Below are 14475 nucleotides of genomic sequence, written 5' to 3' on the forward strand. Positions count from 1 at the left end.
TAGACTTAGGTATATATGGATTAAAGTAGGCATTCCTATTTACATAAACTTTACATAAATATTCATATGTATTAATTACACAAAAATCATTGTAACAGTACTGTGTTTGAAGTATATACTTAATCTTTAAGAAAGTAAATGAATGTCATGTTATCTTCCAAGTAAGGTCATATATTTGTAAACAATAAGTATTTTTTTACTTCTTTATATTTCAATGGCCAAAGCCACAAGAACATTAGGCACACAAATTATTGTATTGATATTTAGAGACAATCCAGTCTAATGTTGCCTTGAAACAAATTTGATTATATTTAGTAACAAAGGGAAAGTAAAATAAAGGAAATAATCCAAATTCTCATGGCTCAGAGAGCAAAACGATTGCAGATTGATACTGTGCTGTGGAGAGCGATCAACAAGAAGAAAAAACACACTCAAAGCTTAAATATGTCATGCATACATATGCATCTATGTGAAATAAAACCAGTCTGTGTAATGTTATAATAACCTGGTAACATGCAGTCCCTAAGTAAGGGTGGATACTGATTATAAGTCAAATTACCTAAACAAGAAATAAAACAGTGGTTTCATGGATTTGACAACTGAAATCATAACCACCTAGTAACACAATGTACACTGATGAAGAAACAAGGTGCAAAGTAAACAGTGAGAAGGCAGACACTCACCTTCGGTGCCATTGGGAGTCATGGAATTACTATTTATATGAGAGTTATCGAGTTTGGGGGATTCACTACTACCACTCAGACGGCTATGCGGGCTGGTTAGATCCTGCATTTCCATAGACCTAAAGACAAGAAGCCTTCCGTTTGACAGATGTACCAAATTCATAACCCTACTATTTAATGTGCTAACGACTTGACACCTTCTTTGAAACACATTCGCACAAAAGCCCCATTGTATCTATCTTCTTCGACTCAAAATAGTTTGTCTTACATTATGAAAGGATGGCTGAAGTGAAAATGTAACCTGTACTATTACAAGATGTCACTGGCCTTACCTATTCAGCCAAACATTCATACAGAGTTTTTTTTAATCTCTTTTTCTCTCCTCCGATAGCTCATCAAGTCCCAAGATCTAAGGAGACAATTCCATCTATTTTTATTATCAAAGAAAACAGACCATCATGCTTCCCTTTTCAGGTGGGAAAAAACCCCCAAGGCATTTTTGTTCTAAAAGACGAAAGTGTAATATTGAAAAGAAAAATCACTTTTCTATGGAATCTCTTTCATCTAATAAATTAGCACTAGGTACTCCCTTATAATTTACCGCCCAATTGTGATTTAATGGGTCTCCAAACCAAATACAACACTTGAAGCCTATAGTCCAGTGACAGGGAATGAGATGTCCCTGATGCATGTGTTTACTCTGGGAAACTGCTTAATTGTTCCTCTGTCTCCCTTGAAACAAATGCAGCATTAAAACATCCTGATGTCGGCTCACTTGTTTGCTTTGTGGATTACATACAGCCTGCCCAAGTGAGGAGGGATCAGGACAGCATACAGTGAGCCCCCAGGAACATGAGCAGTCGGAATACCTCAGCTGTCACCCACTCAGGGAAATAAGCACAATGCCACTTCCCTGCTCAAATTGGGCATTTTTACAACACAAAACCAGCGAAATCCCCCAGAAAGTTCTTCGACTCGGCAGTTGCCTATGCTCTACAGGGTACAGAAGCCACTACTCATGTTCACAGTTTCAGAGCTATTCACTTATATTGCATCTGTTCTTAATGAAGAGAGGCGAGCATTTGTTTAAAGTGACTAAAAACACACCTAGATACCGTTCTGTTTTCTGACAGCCAAGTGTCTGAAAGTCTAAGGCCCGTTCACTTTATTTTAAACTTTGTGTTTTTCTAAAAAAAAAAAAAAAAAAAAAGGAGGGGGGTTAATATGTATGAAGCTAGGACTGTCTGCTCATCCCGCCAGGCCAATAAAAGCTACAGTCGTTTTAATTTGGAGGCTGCACTTAAACTGACTGTAAACGTCAGTTTTTAAAACGGCTTAACATGAACCGTCTTACTTCCAAAGTGAGCTTTGACTTCCCCAAGTCTTCTGGATTCAAATGGGAGATGGCTTAAAATCCAATTTTTCTCCCCTAATTCTCATGACACATTCACAGTTTTCCTAACCCCAGAAACTAGAACCCCTAATCATTTTCAAACCCAGGATCCTCTTCCCTTTCTATATATTTAACAATTTTTTTTTACAAGCACACACACACACACACAAATGGTTAAGTAATTTCCAACCAAGTCTATTAATAGAAATAATTAAGAAATACTAGACAAAAATAGATAGGGGGGGGTCACAGAAAGGTAATCTCTCCAAATGTCAAATATCAACGATATCCTTACCTGCAACTTGAGGAAACAGCAACATCTGAACTGGTTTGAGATGTTTGCACCTGTGATCAGGGGTAAAAAATTAGAAGCTGTTGTTACTCTGCTTCAGTGTCAGTTCTTAATTATACAGAGCACGTGGCTCAGGACTACAATGCTCTCTTTTAACCAAAAGAGAAAAAGGAGGATACTGCAGCGGTGAAAGGCATATTGTCTTTAAGTTGAGGTCTCCACTGTTGTTTCCTCCTCCAGGTCTGCCCTCCTCCTCCCCTTGTTAGGGGGGAAGGCAGCCAAATGACGGGATAGTGATTCATCACTGGCCTATGACAGCTGCAAACGGGATTACCCCTCCCCCAATCAACATGCAAAGCAGCCTTATCCAGGCAGCTTGGACAAGGTGCTTGGAAAAAAAAATAGCTATTAGCAAAATGAGTGTGTTTCACAGCAGTAGTTCAAGCATTAACCCTCCAGCATCCTCAGAAGATCTTTCATCTTCTGCTATCACCAGCTGAAAGAGATCTCCCGCCCATGCCTTTGACACCTGACAGTCCTTATCCTTATCGTGATGGTTTTCTCCTATATTTACTATTTGTCATTGAACATTCACCAAAACGGCTTCTGGGCTACTTTCAGGCAGTGCCGGACTCAACGAGAAATGGCAAAAGCACGTTCTCCTCCCCAAAGTCCCATCGTGGAGCAATGTGCTCATGTACCCAAGCAAACTGAAAATTCAGTGCATGTTTAAATTCAGGGAAATCCATCACTGCCTGGTGAAATAGCAAAAGCCGTTCGCTTTTGGTTTAATTTTCCACCTTTTAAACCAGGAGAGAGAATGGATAGTTGAATAATCAATTCAGTGTCTCAGCTGGCCAGAGTTCTGGTCTCTTTTGTCTCCAGATGAATCTGTATTTGGCATTTCACTGAACAGCTAACTTAGCTTGCAGGCTTTGCTAGTCACTGTCCTTCGTCCAGAGACAGCAAAACTGCCAGCAGGTGATAAGCTCAGGTGAGGGTGGGCCGCTGGCCCACAAGCTCAGGCTAACGCCTGCCTCGGAGGTAAAGGGAATTCTGCATAACGTTTAAAATGACTCAGAATTCCAAATCTTTGATGTGTATTTTCATTCAACTGGAACAGACATCAATTAGGGTTACAGAACAAAGATGAAAAAACTGAAGCATCTCAAATGGCATTAAAGTTATCCAGCCAAGCATCTTCTGTTGAGTCCTGTTATTTTTTAATTATGATTTATGAAATTAAAAAGTACTACCTTTTTGGCAAGAATAAAGCATCATTAAAGTCTAAATATCTTGGTATAATGTGACATGAAATTTCTGGGTATACTTTTCTAAAATATGTGCAGGACGAAAAATAATTTTAAAGGGATGCCTGAGTATTCAATAAAAGTTTCATTTTAATGCCTACAGATAGGTCATTTGGTGATAACTGGCTTCTGATATTTTTTTTGAAATTAATGTTCTCACACAAGATTAAATGTTTTCCTTTAGAAACTGCAGCGATATACCTCAAGGATAAATTTCCTTTTTTTCTCTTTTTTTCCACTTTTATACACCTGGAATAAATTATAGGTGAGAACTAACTTAATTTTAAGAACTCTCTTGGCTTAATTATGTGAAAGAGTATGTAAAACATACCTTCTGTTACATATTAAAATACATTCCTATTTTAACCTTGGCTAGATAGTATCATCTTAAAAACCTAATTTTAGTTTCCTTGTATACTTTGAAAGTTTGATTATATTTATATTTGAGGTTTAACCTATCCTATTTAATTGCAAAGTCAATCTGTTAATTAAAAAAATGAACTTCAAAATAAGAATCATTCTAACACGCTTTCTCACTGAAAAAAATGCATTTTCACAACAACGTACTTTTTTTTAGGCTGGCTGGACTCAGTCTCTACTGTACTTCGTACACTACAATTTTTGAACCCGTATCCATGACCTTCATTTCATTAAGTATACATCAGATATATTCTTTTGTGTCTCAAGGATTAGTTAAACCATGTGTTGTGTGTTACTGTTTTTAAAAATGACTCTTTAATCAAAATAACTTTAAAACAACTAATCCTCACTTAGGCTGGTCAGCTGAATCCACATCGTGGTCCAGGAAAAATAAATCTACTCTCAAGAATGCGAATGCAGACAACAATTAGACACAGATGTGAGCAAAATTAGTTACAGTTTACAAAATGCTACACTTCACATGCTTTTAGTTTTTTATGTGTAGTACAAGATTACAGTGCAGTAAGAAAACATACTCTTGTAATGACTTATCTAAAAAGAACACCTATTTCTGATTGGCGTTGATTTTCTCTTATGTTTGCCAGTATCTCTGGAAGGTTCTAGGTTTTCAAGGTCTAAAAACATAATGTGCTGCAAAAATAATTAATTAGGCGCCTTTCAATTCAAAGAGAAAAGAAACTATTTCATGGTTTTCAGAAAAATGCTGTTAGGCATTCAGTAAGCTCATATTTTCTGCTTTACATCCATAAACCTAGTATGTTTCTTGTCTCCTCCTAATCTGGTATTTTTAATTCAAATGCTCCTAGGAGTGCAAAAATATTTCCCATAACATTATAAATGGTCATCTTAGATTACAATGAAGTCATTTCACTTTAATGCTTTTTAAAACTCTTTGTAGAGAATACCCAGAGTAGCGTACTGACAGAGTTGTGAAAATACAGAGAAAAAAGAGAGCAGAACTTCTTAGAATTTCAATTCAAGGATCCGCAACTAGTAACTTTGACTTCTGATTAGTTAATGAGGTCTTTTAAGTTTGCCTTTTTTCTAATTAAATTTCTAATTCTTCACAGATGTAACTTTTGTTGATGTTCAATTTGTCTCTCTCATTTTGTTAAACCTCACATAGTACTTCGCCAATCCATTGAATAGCCACATTAAATCTGTTAATACCATGCTCTTCAACCCCAGAAATTATTTCCAGAAGGCAAACTTGCTTTGAGAGATCATCAAACAAGACTTAAGGTACACATTTTATCACATTTTTCCCTACCACAGAGCTCAGGATGCAGAGCAAAATTCATGACTTTTGCACTGTTTATTATACTTTGCTAAATTACAAATCAAAAGCATCTGACAGAAGATCATGTATGAAGCCAAAAAGTTAATAATGTTCTGTGAAAAGTAAACTGTAAATGGAAAGGGATTCTAAATCTCAGCAGCAGAGAGCAAATAAAATGTAGGTACTTGTTTAAATTATGGGTTTTCCATTGGCTTTTCTGCTTGCTAGAAGCAATTTTTATAAAATGACTATAATTTTAAACTTTTTTTTCAAACTCAAAAGAAATTTTCAAAGTGAAAGTACTGAACTTATCTAAATAAATAGAGTTGGCAGGCGAACTAGTTTTGCCCAACCACAGATCAACCTGAGTACTCCCAAATTTGAAAGACAATGGCAATTTTCTAATCAGGGTGTATTTTATAGGAAAGAAAATGTGCCTTAGGCAGAAGCCTGCTTTTAAATCGCAATATATTCTTGCTAAAATGTTCCTCAATCAACATTTCCAACGATGGTGTTAATGATGTAATTAAAAATCTAAACCTAAAAATGGAAATGAACTTCCAGAAAGAGGTAGATGTAACACGTTTCAGTGTTAACACTTACCTCCTTCTTTATCAGACTCCATAAAATGAATTCTTTAATACCCTTACTGATTTTAAATGTAATATACTGTATCACTTTTTAAAGTCTCTTGTTTAAAGAAAATGACAAAATGAGTCCCCAGGAAAACAAAAACAAGTATGTGAACAACACTGATTCTACCTATAGACTTGACGGATTGTTTTCAAAATTAGCATTTATTTAAGATGTTGAATGTAATACTTTCGATAGTTGATTAAATGGAAGGGGTTTTATTCTCACTGCGAGTGTTTTTTTCCCCAAGGTATTCTTACAAAATAAATTTGCAAATTCAAGAGGAAATTTTCTTTTGAGAAAATCATTTATTATGTCTACCAAACTCCCAGAGCTGTTGACTTCCCTTTGGCATTCTAAAACTGAACAGTGGCTCAGTTAGGCTGCTCTGTCTGTCACCGCGAAGAATTTTCAGGATTGAAAGTCCATGGCTGTTTGCTCACTTACTGAACACTTTGGGCCTTAGGAGAACTCAAGCAGCGAGAAAGTCAAATATCAAATATTTGATAATGAAAAAAAGCATAACTATTAGTGTGTGCATGTCTTCAAATCCCAAACGGTGGGCGAAAAGACTCACACGCCTAAAATAAAACCTACTATGAGAGACACATCAAGAAAACAACCCCCAGCCTATAAAACTACACTACGTGCTTAACTAGCGACTTTTTGTATCCCTTGTCATTTTAAGAAATGAAACATAAAAACACTTGTCTACATTCAGTGACAGCTCTGAATTTACTGAATTCGTGCAAAAGCTGTGCTTAAATGTTTCAAAAACTCCTCCCAAGAAATATAAGCCTATGAGTCATTAGCAATTCATATACTGATTTTGAATGACAAATATTTTAAGTGGTAATTCAAAAGTTTAAGAACCTTATTTTTAATTTCAAGGTCCATTCAAGTCCTGTTAAGTGTCAATAAGTGAGAAATATATTAATTTGGTAAATGTTTATTATTTCACCTTTTGAAGATGAGCCCTTTAATATAATGTTTGGGAAATTTGTTTATTGAAACGAAAGGATTTCCTTCCTTAAAAAGTGGTTTCAATTTATTTTTGTTATCTGTTGTCCTTTGAAAATGTTAATTCCTTCCTCCTTTTCTCCAATCCGACTAAAATGTGTAGGAAAAGTTATCTGTGTGTTGCAATGGATATAGACAGATACCGCTTTAATCAATATCACACAGTACTAGTTGAGGTTTGTGCAGAAAAGAGATATGAAGTGATCTCCCTACAAGAATATAGCCATGCAATATACTTATTTACATAGAGCACAACAAAAGTCATCGTTAACAATTAATTTCTAATTACTTCTTAATGATTCTAATCGCTCAGCTAATTTGGGGGTTAAAACTTATACTTTTACGATGGAACCCAGTGGCCCATAAAGCACTGGGTACAAAGTGTCATAATCTTCCCCACGCCCTAATGTTTTTCTTTTAAAACAAATCAAAACAATAACTCAAAGCGCTCCTGTTATCTTCGGCTTTGCCCACAGGACAGCTGTTGTCATTCAGAACAGTTTTTCAAACACTCAGCTTGTACTTACAGCGCTTACATCTGCTGCATCCACCAGTTTCCTGGGCTCCTTCGAATTTTCTGGTTTAGCAAACCTCCATTCCTGACATAGTTTTGCTCCTGGATAAGGACGCGGGAGGGCTCTTAGGGGCTCTCGGCGGAGCCCGGCGCTTCGGGAAGCGGAGCGCGTCCGCGGGGGGAAGCGGGGCCGCGAGGACCGCCGCCTGGGCGCCGCTGCAGGCTCGGGCTGCCGAGCGACTGAGCGCACACGCTGGCCCCGGCGAGAAAACCGCCACACTGGACGGCAACAGGAAGGCTCAGAGTCGGAAGTGGCACTGGAGAGTTTCTACCTCGCCCCAAACTCGCAGCCATCAGCTCCCACCGTTCTGTTTAGTCACCGCTTTGAGCCCCGCGCTCTTTCCCTCTAAACAGCAGCAGCTGATAGCATCTGAGAAGCCCAGACAAAGAAACAGCACCATCTCATCCCTCGATTTGTTGGCGCAGCCTTGTAGGTCTGCCCGTGGAGCCTCGGGGCTTTTTTTGTTTTTGCAACGCAAACCACAGCTATTCTCTTGTCCTATCCTTATTGGTTTAAATGCAACAATTGAGAGGAGCACTGCTCTCTCTGACTCAACCTTGCTGCTCCGAAAAAATTTATTATGTAAATGAACGCGCCCCATGCTATCTGAATAAACAGCTGTGTGAGAATCGCTTCTCGGAGACACTGTCAACACACATCTCTTGCTACAGCAGCTACCAATTACGAGCTTTGGGGAGTAGTTACACGTTATCTTTCATACTTTTCCAAAACTTGTTTTCAGGCCCTGAAACTTAGGGAATCGATACTTTTCCCCCCCGCAAAATTTTTTTTCCGAATGTAACAACTAACAGGTCTGGGGAAAATGAAAATTAGAATGGCCATTTCCATACTAAGTAAGCAAAGGGAGAGAAAAAGCAAACGTGTAAGCTATTATCAGTTTAACAATGAAAGCCTGAATGTTAATTCTGCAGTGATTTCTAGAATGGCAAGTTTTACAGGAGCAATTTTTTTGGATATGAACCAGATAAGATTTCAGTGTTGATATTTTAAAATGATTTTGGGGGAAAAGATTTATTTTACCTAGAACTCTTTCCTTACAGTCTGTTCTTTTAAAAAATTCTAACTAAACTCAATCTATGCATGAAAGTCTACAATGCTCACCTAGGTAGTTGAGCTATTCAGATTATGACTAAATTACAGTTTAAAATATTTACTTACTCTCATGTTTTAGGCAAATAAATGACTTGTTATTAGATCAATAATTTAACCATTATATTGATTTCAAATATTTAAAGAAGGCATCACTTACATGACTAATTATTATACTGCTTTTTGCCAGCCTTATACCATAGTTCAAATACAAATGTTTATTTTTACTCATCATAACCAATTTTGTACTCTAAAATAGAATCTTTATACCCGTTGGATTTTCCTTAAAACTGTTTCGTCATTAACAGTAATACTACTCTATGGATCTAGTCTTTTTTATTAGTAATAATAAGCATCTTCTTCGTTAAGGCTCCTGCCTTGGTATGAAAAAACATTTTAAAAATCACAGTAACTTGTTAAATGATTTTATAATACATTTCAGATCATCAACTCATAAAACAGTAAGTCTTACCTTTACTTTACTAATTTGTAAATGAAAGCACCATTCCAGTGCAAACAAAGAAAAAGCTTCTAATGACCAAAATTCAATATGGATTCCCCACCCCCTACCCCCCACCAAGGATACCAATCTAAATTCCTCAGAAGAGAACACTTTGTCAAACCTAAGAGACCGCTTAAACTGCAAACTCACCTAGGATTTCATTTTGTATGGTACTGGCAAGGAATCATGGGCTAGCCACCTACCATATTTGGGAAGCAGGGTCAAAAATCAGTTGTTTGCTATTGGATCTGTTCATGAAGCCGAAATAGAATTACGTTACCACCTACAGCACTTTCCCAGACCAGAAGTATCGGTTATTCAGTATACTAGAATATATATGCAGAAAATAAAATACACCATGTAATGGAGGTCTCTAGTGCCGTGAGATAAAATAATTCAATCTATGATATCAAAGACCCACACAGTAACCGCTTTTGCTATCATATTTATTTCTAAGCCCCATAAAATATAAAATTTGAGATGCTGTTTGGAGAATTCAACCGTATTTGAAACTTTAAGCTATTGTGGCCATGTTTCCCATAGTTTAAAAATTATTTTAGGTATAAAAAGATAAAATATTATTTTTCTGATCCATGAAAGATTATACTGGCGAATCCAGGAGACACAAACTATATGAAGTCAGCAGGAATATCATGTAACATATCTGACTTTTATATAATCAAATTTACCACATTATATTAGTTTTTATATTGAAATTCAATTATTTTTATTTATATAACCAAATAAGAACCATTAAAGAAATGATGCATGTCATTATGAAGAAAATGATGAAAAGCATGATGAATGTAATGTGAGCACTAACTGATGTGATATAGGTCCTGCTGCATAGTTATGTAACGAAGAGCTTAGTCATTGGCTACAAGAAATATCCATGTATACCACTTATTTATTTTTTTAACTTTTCAAAAGTGTGTATCACTATTAAATGCTTTCCTTTTCCTAAAGCAAAATTAGATGGCCTAAAAACAATCACATGCGTATCCATAAATTTTGTCTGGTTACTACTTCTGAATATCAAATATGTAATAAATACCATACAACTCACACCAAAATAAGTTATCCTCTGATAAATAGCCAAAATGTAAGACATTACTAAGAAGACCCAGTTTGTAGTGTACTGTTAACTTCCTATTTCTAAATTTTCACAACTATAATTACATGACTTAACCATATACTTTAAGGACCAAGGTGTTCCCTAAATAGTCATACCTATTACAACAGAAATTAGGAAAATTTGCTGAAAATCCGCCATTAGTAAAAACAGGTGATAGTAGAAAACATTACTATCTGATATTTCCTGGAAAAATTTCAACACATAAACATATGAATAGGAGGAAAAAATTTCTAATATGCCTTTTCCACACTAAAACAAAAATAACTTTTATCTGGAAAAGGAAAATGCTTGGAATAGTCAACTGTAACAAAATGTTTGAATACCCTCAAAAAGGACGATATCTTTCATGTATCTCCAAACAAGTTTTATCATACAGAGCAAACTGTTGTCTAGATATGTGCCTGGTTATATAGAAGTCTGCAATTTTGACAGAAGTTGTTAGTGCTGTTCAATGAACAGAGAAGTTTAAATAAAGGCATGATTACAAAAATAAATGTGCCTAATTAAAAAAGAAAAAAGACATGGGTAGATATAAGGGATCCATTAGAACAATCGAAAAGGTAAGTTGGAACTTTTCTAAAATGACATGAATATACAGTTGATTAATCCAATTAAATATAACAAACACCGAGAAAGCAGAAGCTAAAACATGTCTCCCTTTCCCTTTTTCCATTCCAGGAACGATAATACAGTTCTTGAGTAGTTGTGAAGTTTCCAATAAAAGATAGACTCAGAAGTTTTTTTCTTCTAGTTTTGTTTACCTTTAAATCATTTTAGAATTAAGCATGCATGCAATTACCTGGTCGATGCCCACTATCTCTTACCTCTCTGTTTCTACCATTCTTTTTGAAGATTCTTACTCAAGAATAATGGTACAGTAAGTTGCAAGATAGAATTAGCACTTAAAGATCAGTGCTTTTTCTTCAAAAGCAAAATCCTTGTTATTATTTCGTCCACATTCTTAAAATCAGTAATACCTGGAAATAGTCAACATTTTGTGATTTAAACTGCTCAAAGTAGAACAGCAAATATTCCAAAATACTGTACTTCCAGCGCCTCTGCTTCCAGATAACTCTTTTTCTCGTGGTCCATGCCACGGCTCTACATTCCTGGCTTTTAATGGAACCTTTGGAACAGTGTCTAGATGGCTGACATTACCATCCTTGCTGGCATGTGGAGTGGTCACTTCCATGACCTACTCTTTCCCAGTGGCACGAGACCTGCAATGAGGGCCCTGCTCCCAGTAGCCTTCTGCGGAAACGTAACCAAGTAAAACATCCTCTATTTATTTTAAGAATGATATTAAATCCGCCAAACTGAATGTCTACCAGTATTTTGCTAAATGTTTCCCGTTCAAATTCCAAGATGAATAGCTTTTAACAGCAAATTTAAGGAGGCAATTACTAACTATTCACTGTACCATGGAAAATTATTTTAATAAAAATTAGATCCTTTATACCAACACAATATGGAAATATAACCTATTTCCTGGCTCCCTAATAAGCACATTGGTTATTACATATGAATAATACCCATTTATTTATGTAGAGTGGGAGACTTGTTATCATATGTAGTAATGACTGCCTATAGGATGTTTTTAAAAAAATTATTATTCTTAATAGAAAGCTTGAGCAGCACTTCTTGAAACTAATAATGATAACAAAGGCAGCAGTAGGTTTTTAAGAAGAGGGAATGGGATGATAGAGGTACTTAATTTAAAAACAAAATAGGACATATTGGGTTTTCTCTTTTAAAATCAACTGATTTCCCAAAATGGCAAAGAGAGTTACTTTTTCTTCCTTCTGCCAAAAATATGTAAATAATTGGTCTTGGGATCATATGCTTAATCTGAGCAATAAGTTACTTTGCTTTCTCAAAATAAAAAATTGACATGAAGCAACCTAGAAAACCCAGGTTGTCTCTTCAACCTTTTTGTCTCTAAGCCATGGGCAAAACCCATCTTGTCAGCACCTCCCAATACCTTTAAGAGGATCTGGAAATTGGCTCTGTGTTTTCCAGGTTTCATGACAGCTGAGTTCACAGTTTTTAAATTCTTCGGAAATGATGACTATCTCACGGAAGAAGGAAGGGAATTAGCGTTTATTGAGTGCTTACTCTGCGCCGGTATTCTATATACATTCTTCATTTTTTTTTTTTTTTTGCGGTACGCGGGTCTCTCACTGCTGTGGCCCCTCCCACTGCGGAGCACAGGCTCCGGACGCGCAGGCCCAGCGGCCATGGCTCACGGGCACAGTTGCTCCGCGACATGTGGGATCCTCCCGGACCGGGCACAAACCCATGTCCCCTGCATCGGCAGGTGGACTCTCAACCACTGCGCCCCCAGGGAAGCCCTCTTCATTCATTTTAACACATAATGTAACAGCTTATCTGTATGAATCCTGTTTTTTAAAAATATGCTCACACCCCCCCCCCCACCCCGCCTCCAACTATTTGTTCTGGAATCTGCCTTCTTTCTCTAGCACCATCAAAGTTACCGCTAAACAGTAGATGGGGCACTGGGACATCACTGTGTCCTGGTTGTATCATCATTTTGGAGCAAGGTGACACCTAATAAAGTTAATAAATCCAGAAAGGTGTGTGATGTATGGAAATGATGTATTTAATAGAGAACAGACATCATCACTATACAATATCTGATTATTTACAAACACATATTGCAAGTTAATTTGCTGGTTCAAAAATAAAAGTACATACATTAAATGGTCAATAGGGGCAAAAATGTGATGAATCCTTAAACTTGAATGATCAAATCAGGAGCTATATATATTTTTTCTCATTATTTACCAAAAAATGTGAATTATCTTCCTAAAGCAGGATTATAAATATTCCCAACTTTTTCTTTATATTAAAAAGAGCAGCTAAGGGTCTGAGTTTACAACAAGCAATTGTATGGACAGTTCTATCAATTTCTTCCCTGTTGTAGTCCTTAATTTTATTTATCCAATGTGATATTGCTTGCATCTTAATAGCTATTCCATCATAAGCACTTGATTTATTCATCGAGGAAATAATTACATTCAAAATGCACTCCAATTCTCCTTATGTATTTGGAGGTGTAGTTTAAGTACTCAGAATCAAGAGGCTCTATTATTGCTATAAAGGATTTGCCAGGAAGGGGACAAATAAGAAAACCAAAATCTAATAACCTATAGAAATTTTTTCTTCCTTCAAACAGCATTAATTTTTCCCCCCTCTAGGCTCCCAAATCGGAAAAAAAGAGTAACCTCTAAAGCTGTTTTAGACAGAAGGTCAGAATTCAAAGGATCGGTAACTTAATCCACAGGGTGCTGCAATCACATTGCTATTGGAAACACAACCAGAAGCACCATTATTCTAGATGTTTTTATTAAGCAATGTCAATAGGTATACAATCTAGAGGTTTCTCTACTGTAAAGATTCATACTTGCAGGCGATCAAGTTGCCTTGGGTTTTTGAATTTTACTTTAGAATGCTATAGAGTAAGAAAAAGTAGACTGCATTACATGCTAAGGAAAACAATAGCTTCAGTTTGTTTGAATAGTAAGAGTACCTTTTTATGGCCAAAATGTAAACAAGGCTTCAAGTTTTTTAGTCTTTGGATGCTCATAATTAATAAGAATTCTTATTTCAGATGGCCTAATATTGGGTATATTAGACTGATCCTTTAAATTTGTAGTTCATATTCTTTGAAAAAACAGAAGTCTGGAAGCATCTGCTGCTTCTTTCAGGGATTCTGTTGTAATATCATCGATGATCTGGTTTACCTGAATTGCAAAGTAAAACCAAGTCCAGGATCAGGGTTTTTTTCCTGAAATCGTGTATTTTAAATGTGCATGATTCTTAAAAACAACACCTGGTTGATAGGGAGTTACAGGCTGGTGGCTTGTTTTTTTAATCAATATAAGGAAAAACAAATAGTTTACCAAAAGGTCAGAGAGCCAGTAAAGGAGACCTCTACCGCGCGGTTAGCATCGACAGCCCCTGCTGAAAGATCCGCAAAACCCCCATTAGCTCCGGCCTCCTGGGAGAGCTGTTCACTTTCCTTCCTGTCCTTGCCTGAGAGGACAGCTCTTCCTCACCAGCAGAAAGTGGCTGGAGAGGG

General features: G+C 36.5%; 1 protein-coding gene across 8 annotated transcripts in view; it reads right to left on the reverse strand.

The window, feature by feature from the left end:
- The window catches only part of EYA1 (EYA transcriptional coactivator and phosphatase 1), a gene marked incomplete at its 5' end in the record, with an annotated part of 317837 nt that overhangs the window by 155429 nt on the left and 147933 nt on the right, over positions 1-14475 (reverse strand). For 4 of the 8 annotated variants that reach the window (XM_081258274.1, XM_081258272.1, XM_081258273.1 and 1 more), the window contains one exon: positions 684-798. In XM_081258274.1, the coding sequence (XP_081114400.1) occupies positions 684-798 (115 nt within the window). Of the gene's footprint in view, positions 1-683; positions 803-2371; positions 2422-14475 lie in introns of those variants that run through there. The other 4 variants (XM_081258276.1, XM_081258275.1, XM_081258271.1 and 1 more) reach the window with 2 other exon arrangements.

The sequence above is a fragment of the Mesoplodon bidens genome (assembly GCF_964165515.1).
Source record: "Mesoplodon bidens genome assembly, chromosome: 16".
In the NCBI taxonomy this organism is placed as follows: domain Eukaryota; kingdom Metazoa; phylum Chordata; class Mammalia; order Artiodactyla; family Ziphiidae; genus Mesoplodon; species Mesoplodon bidens.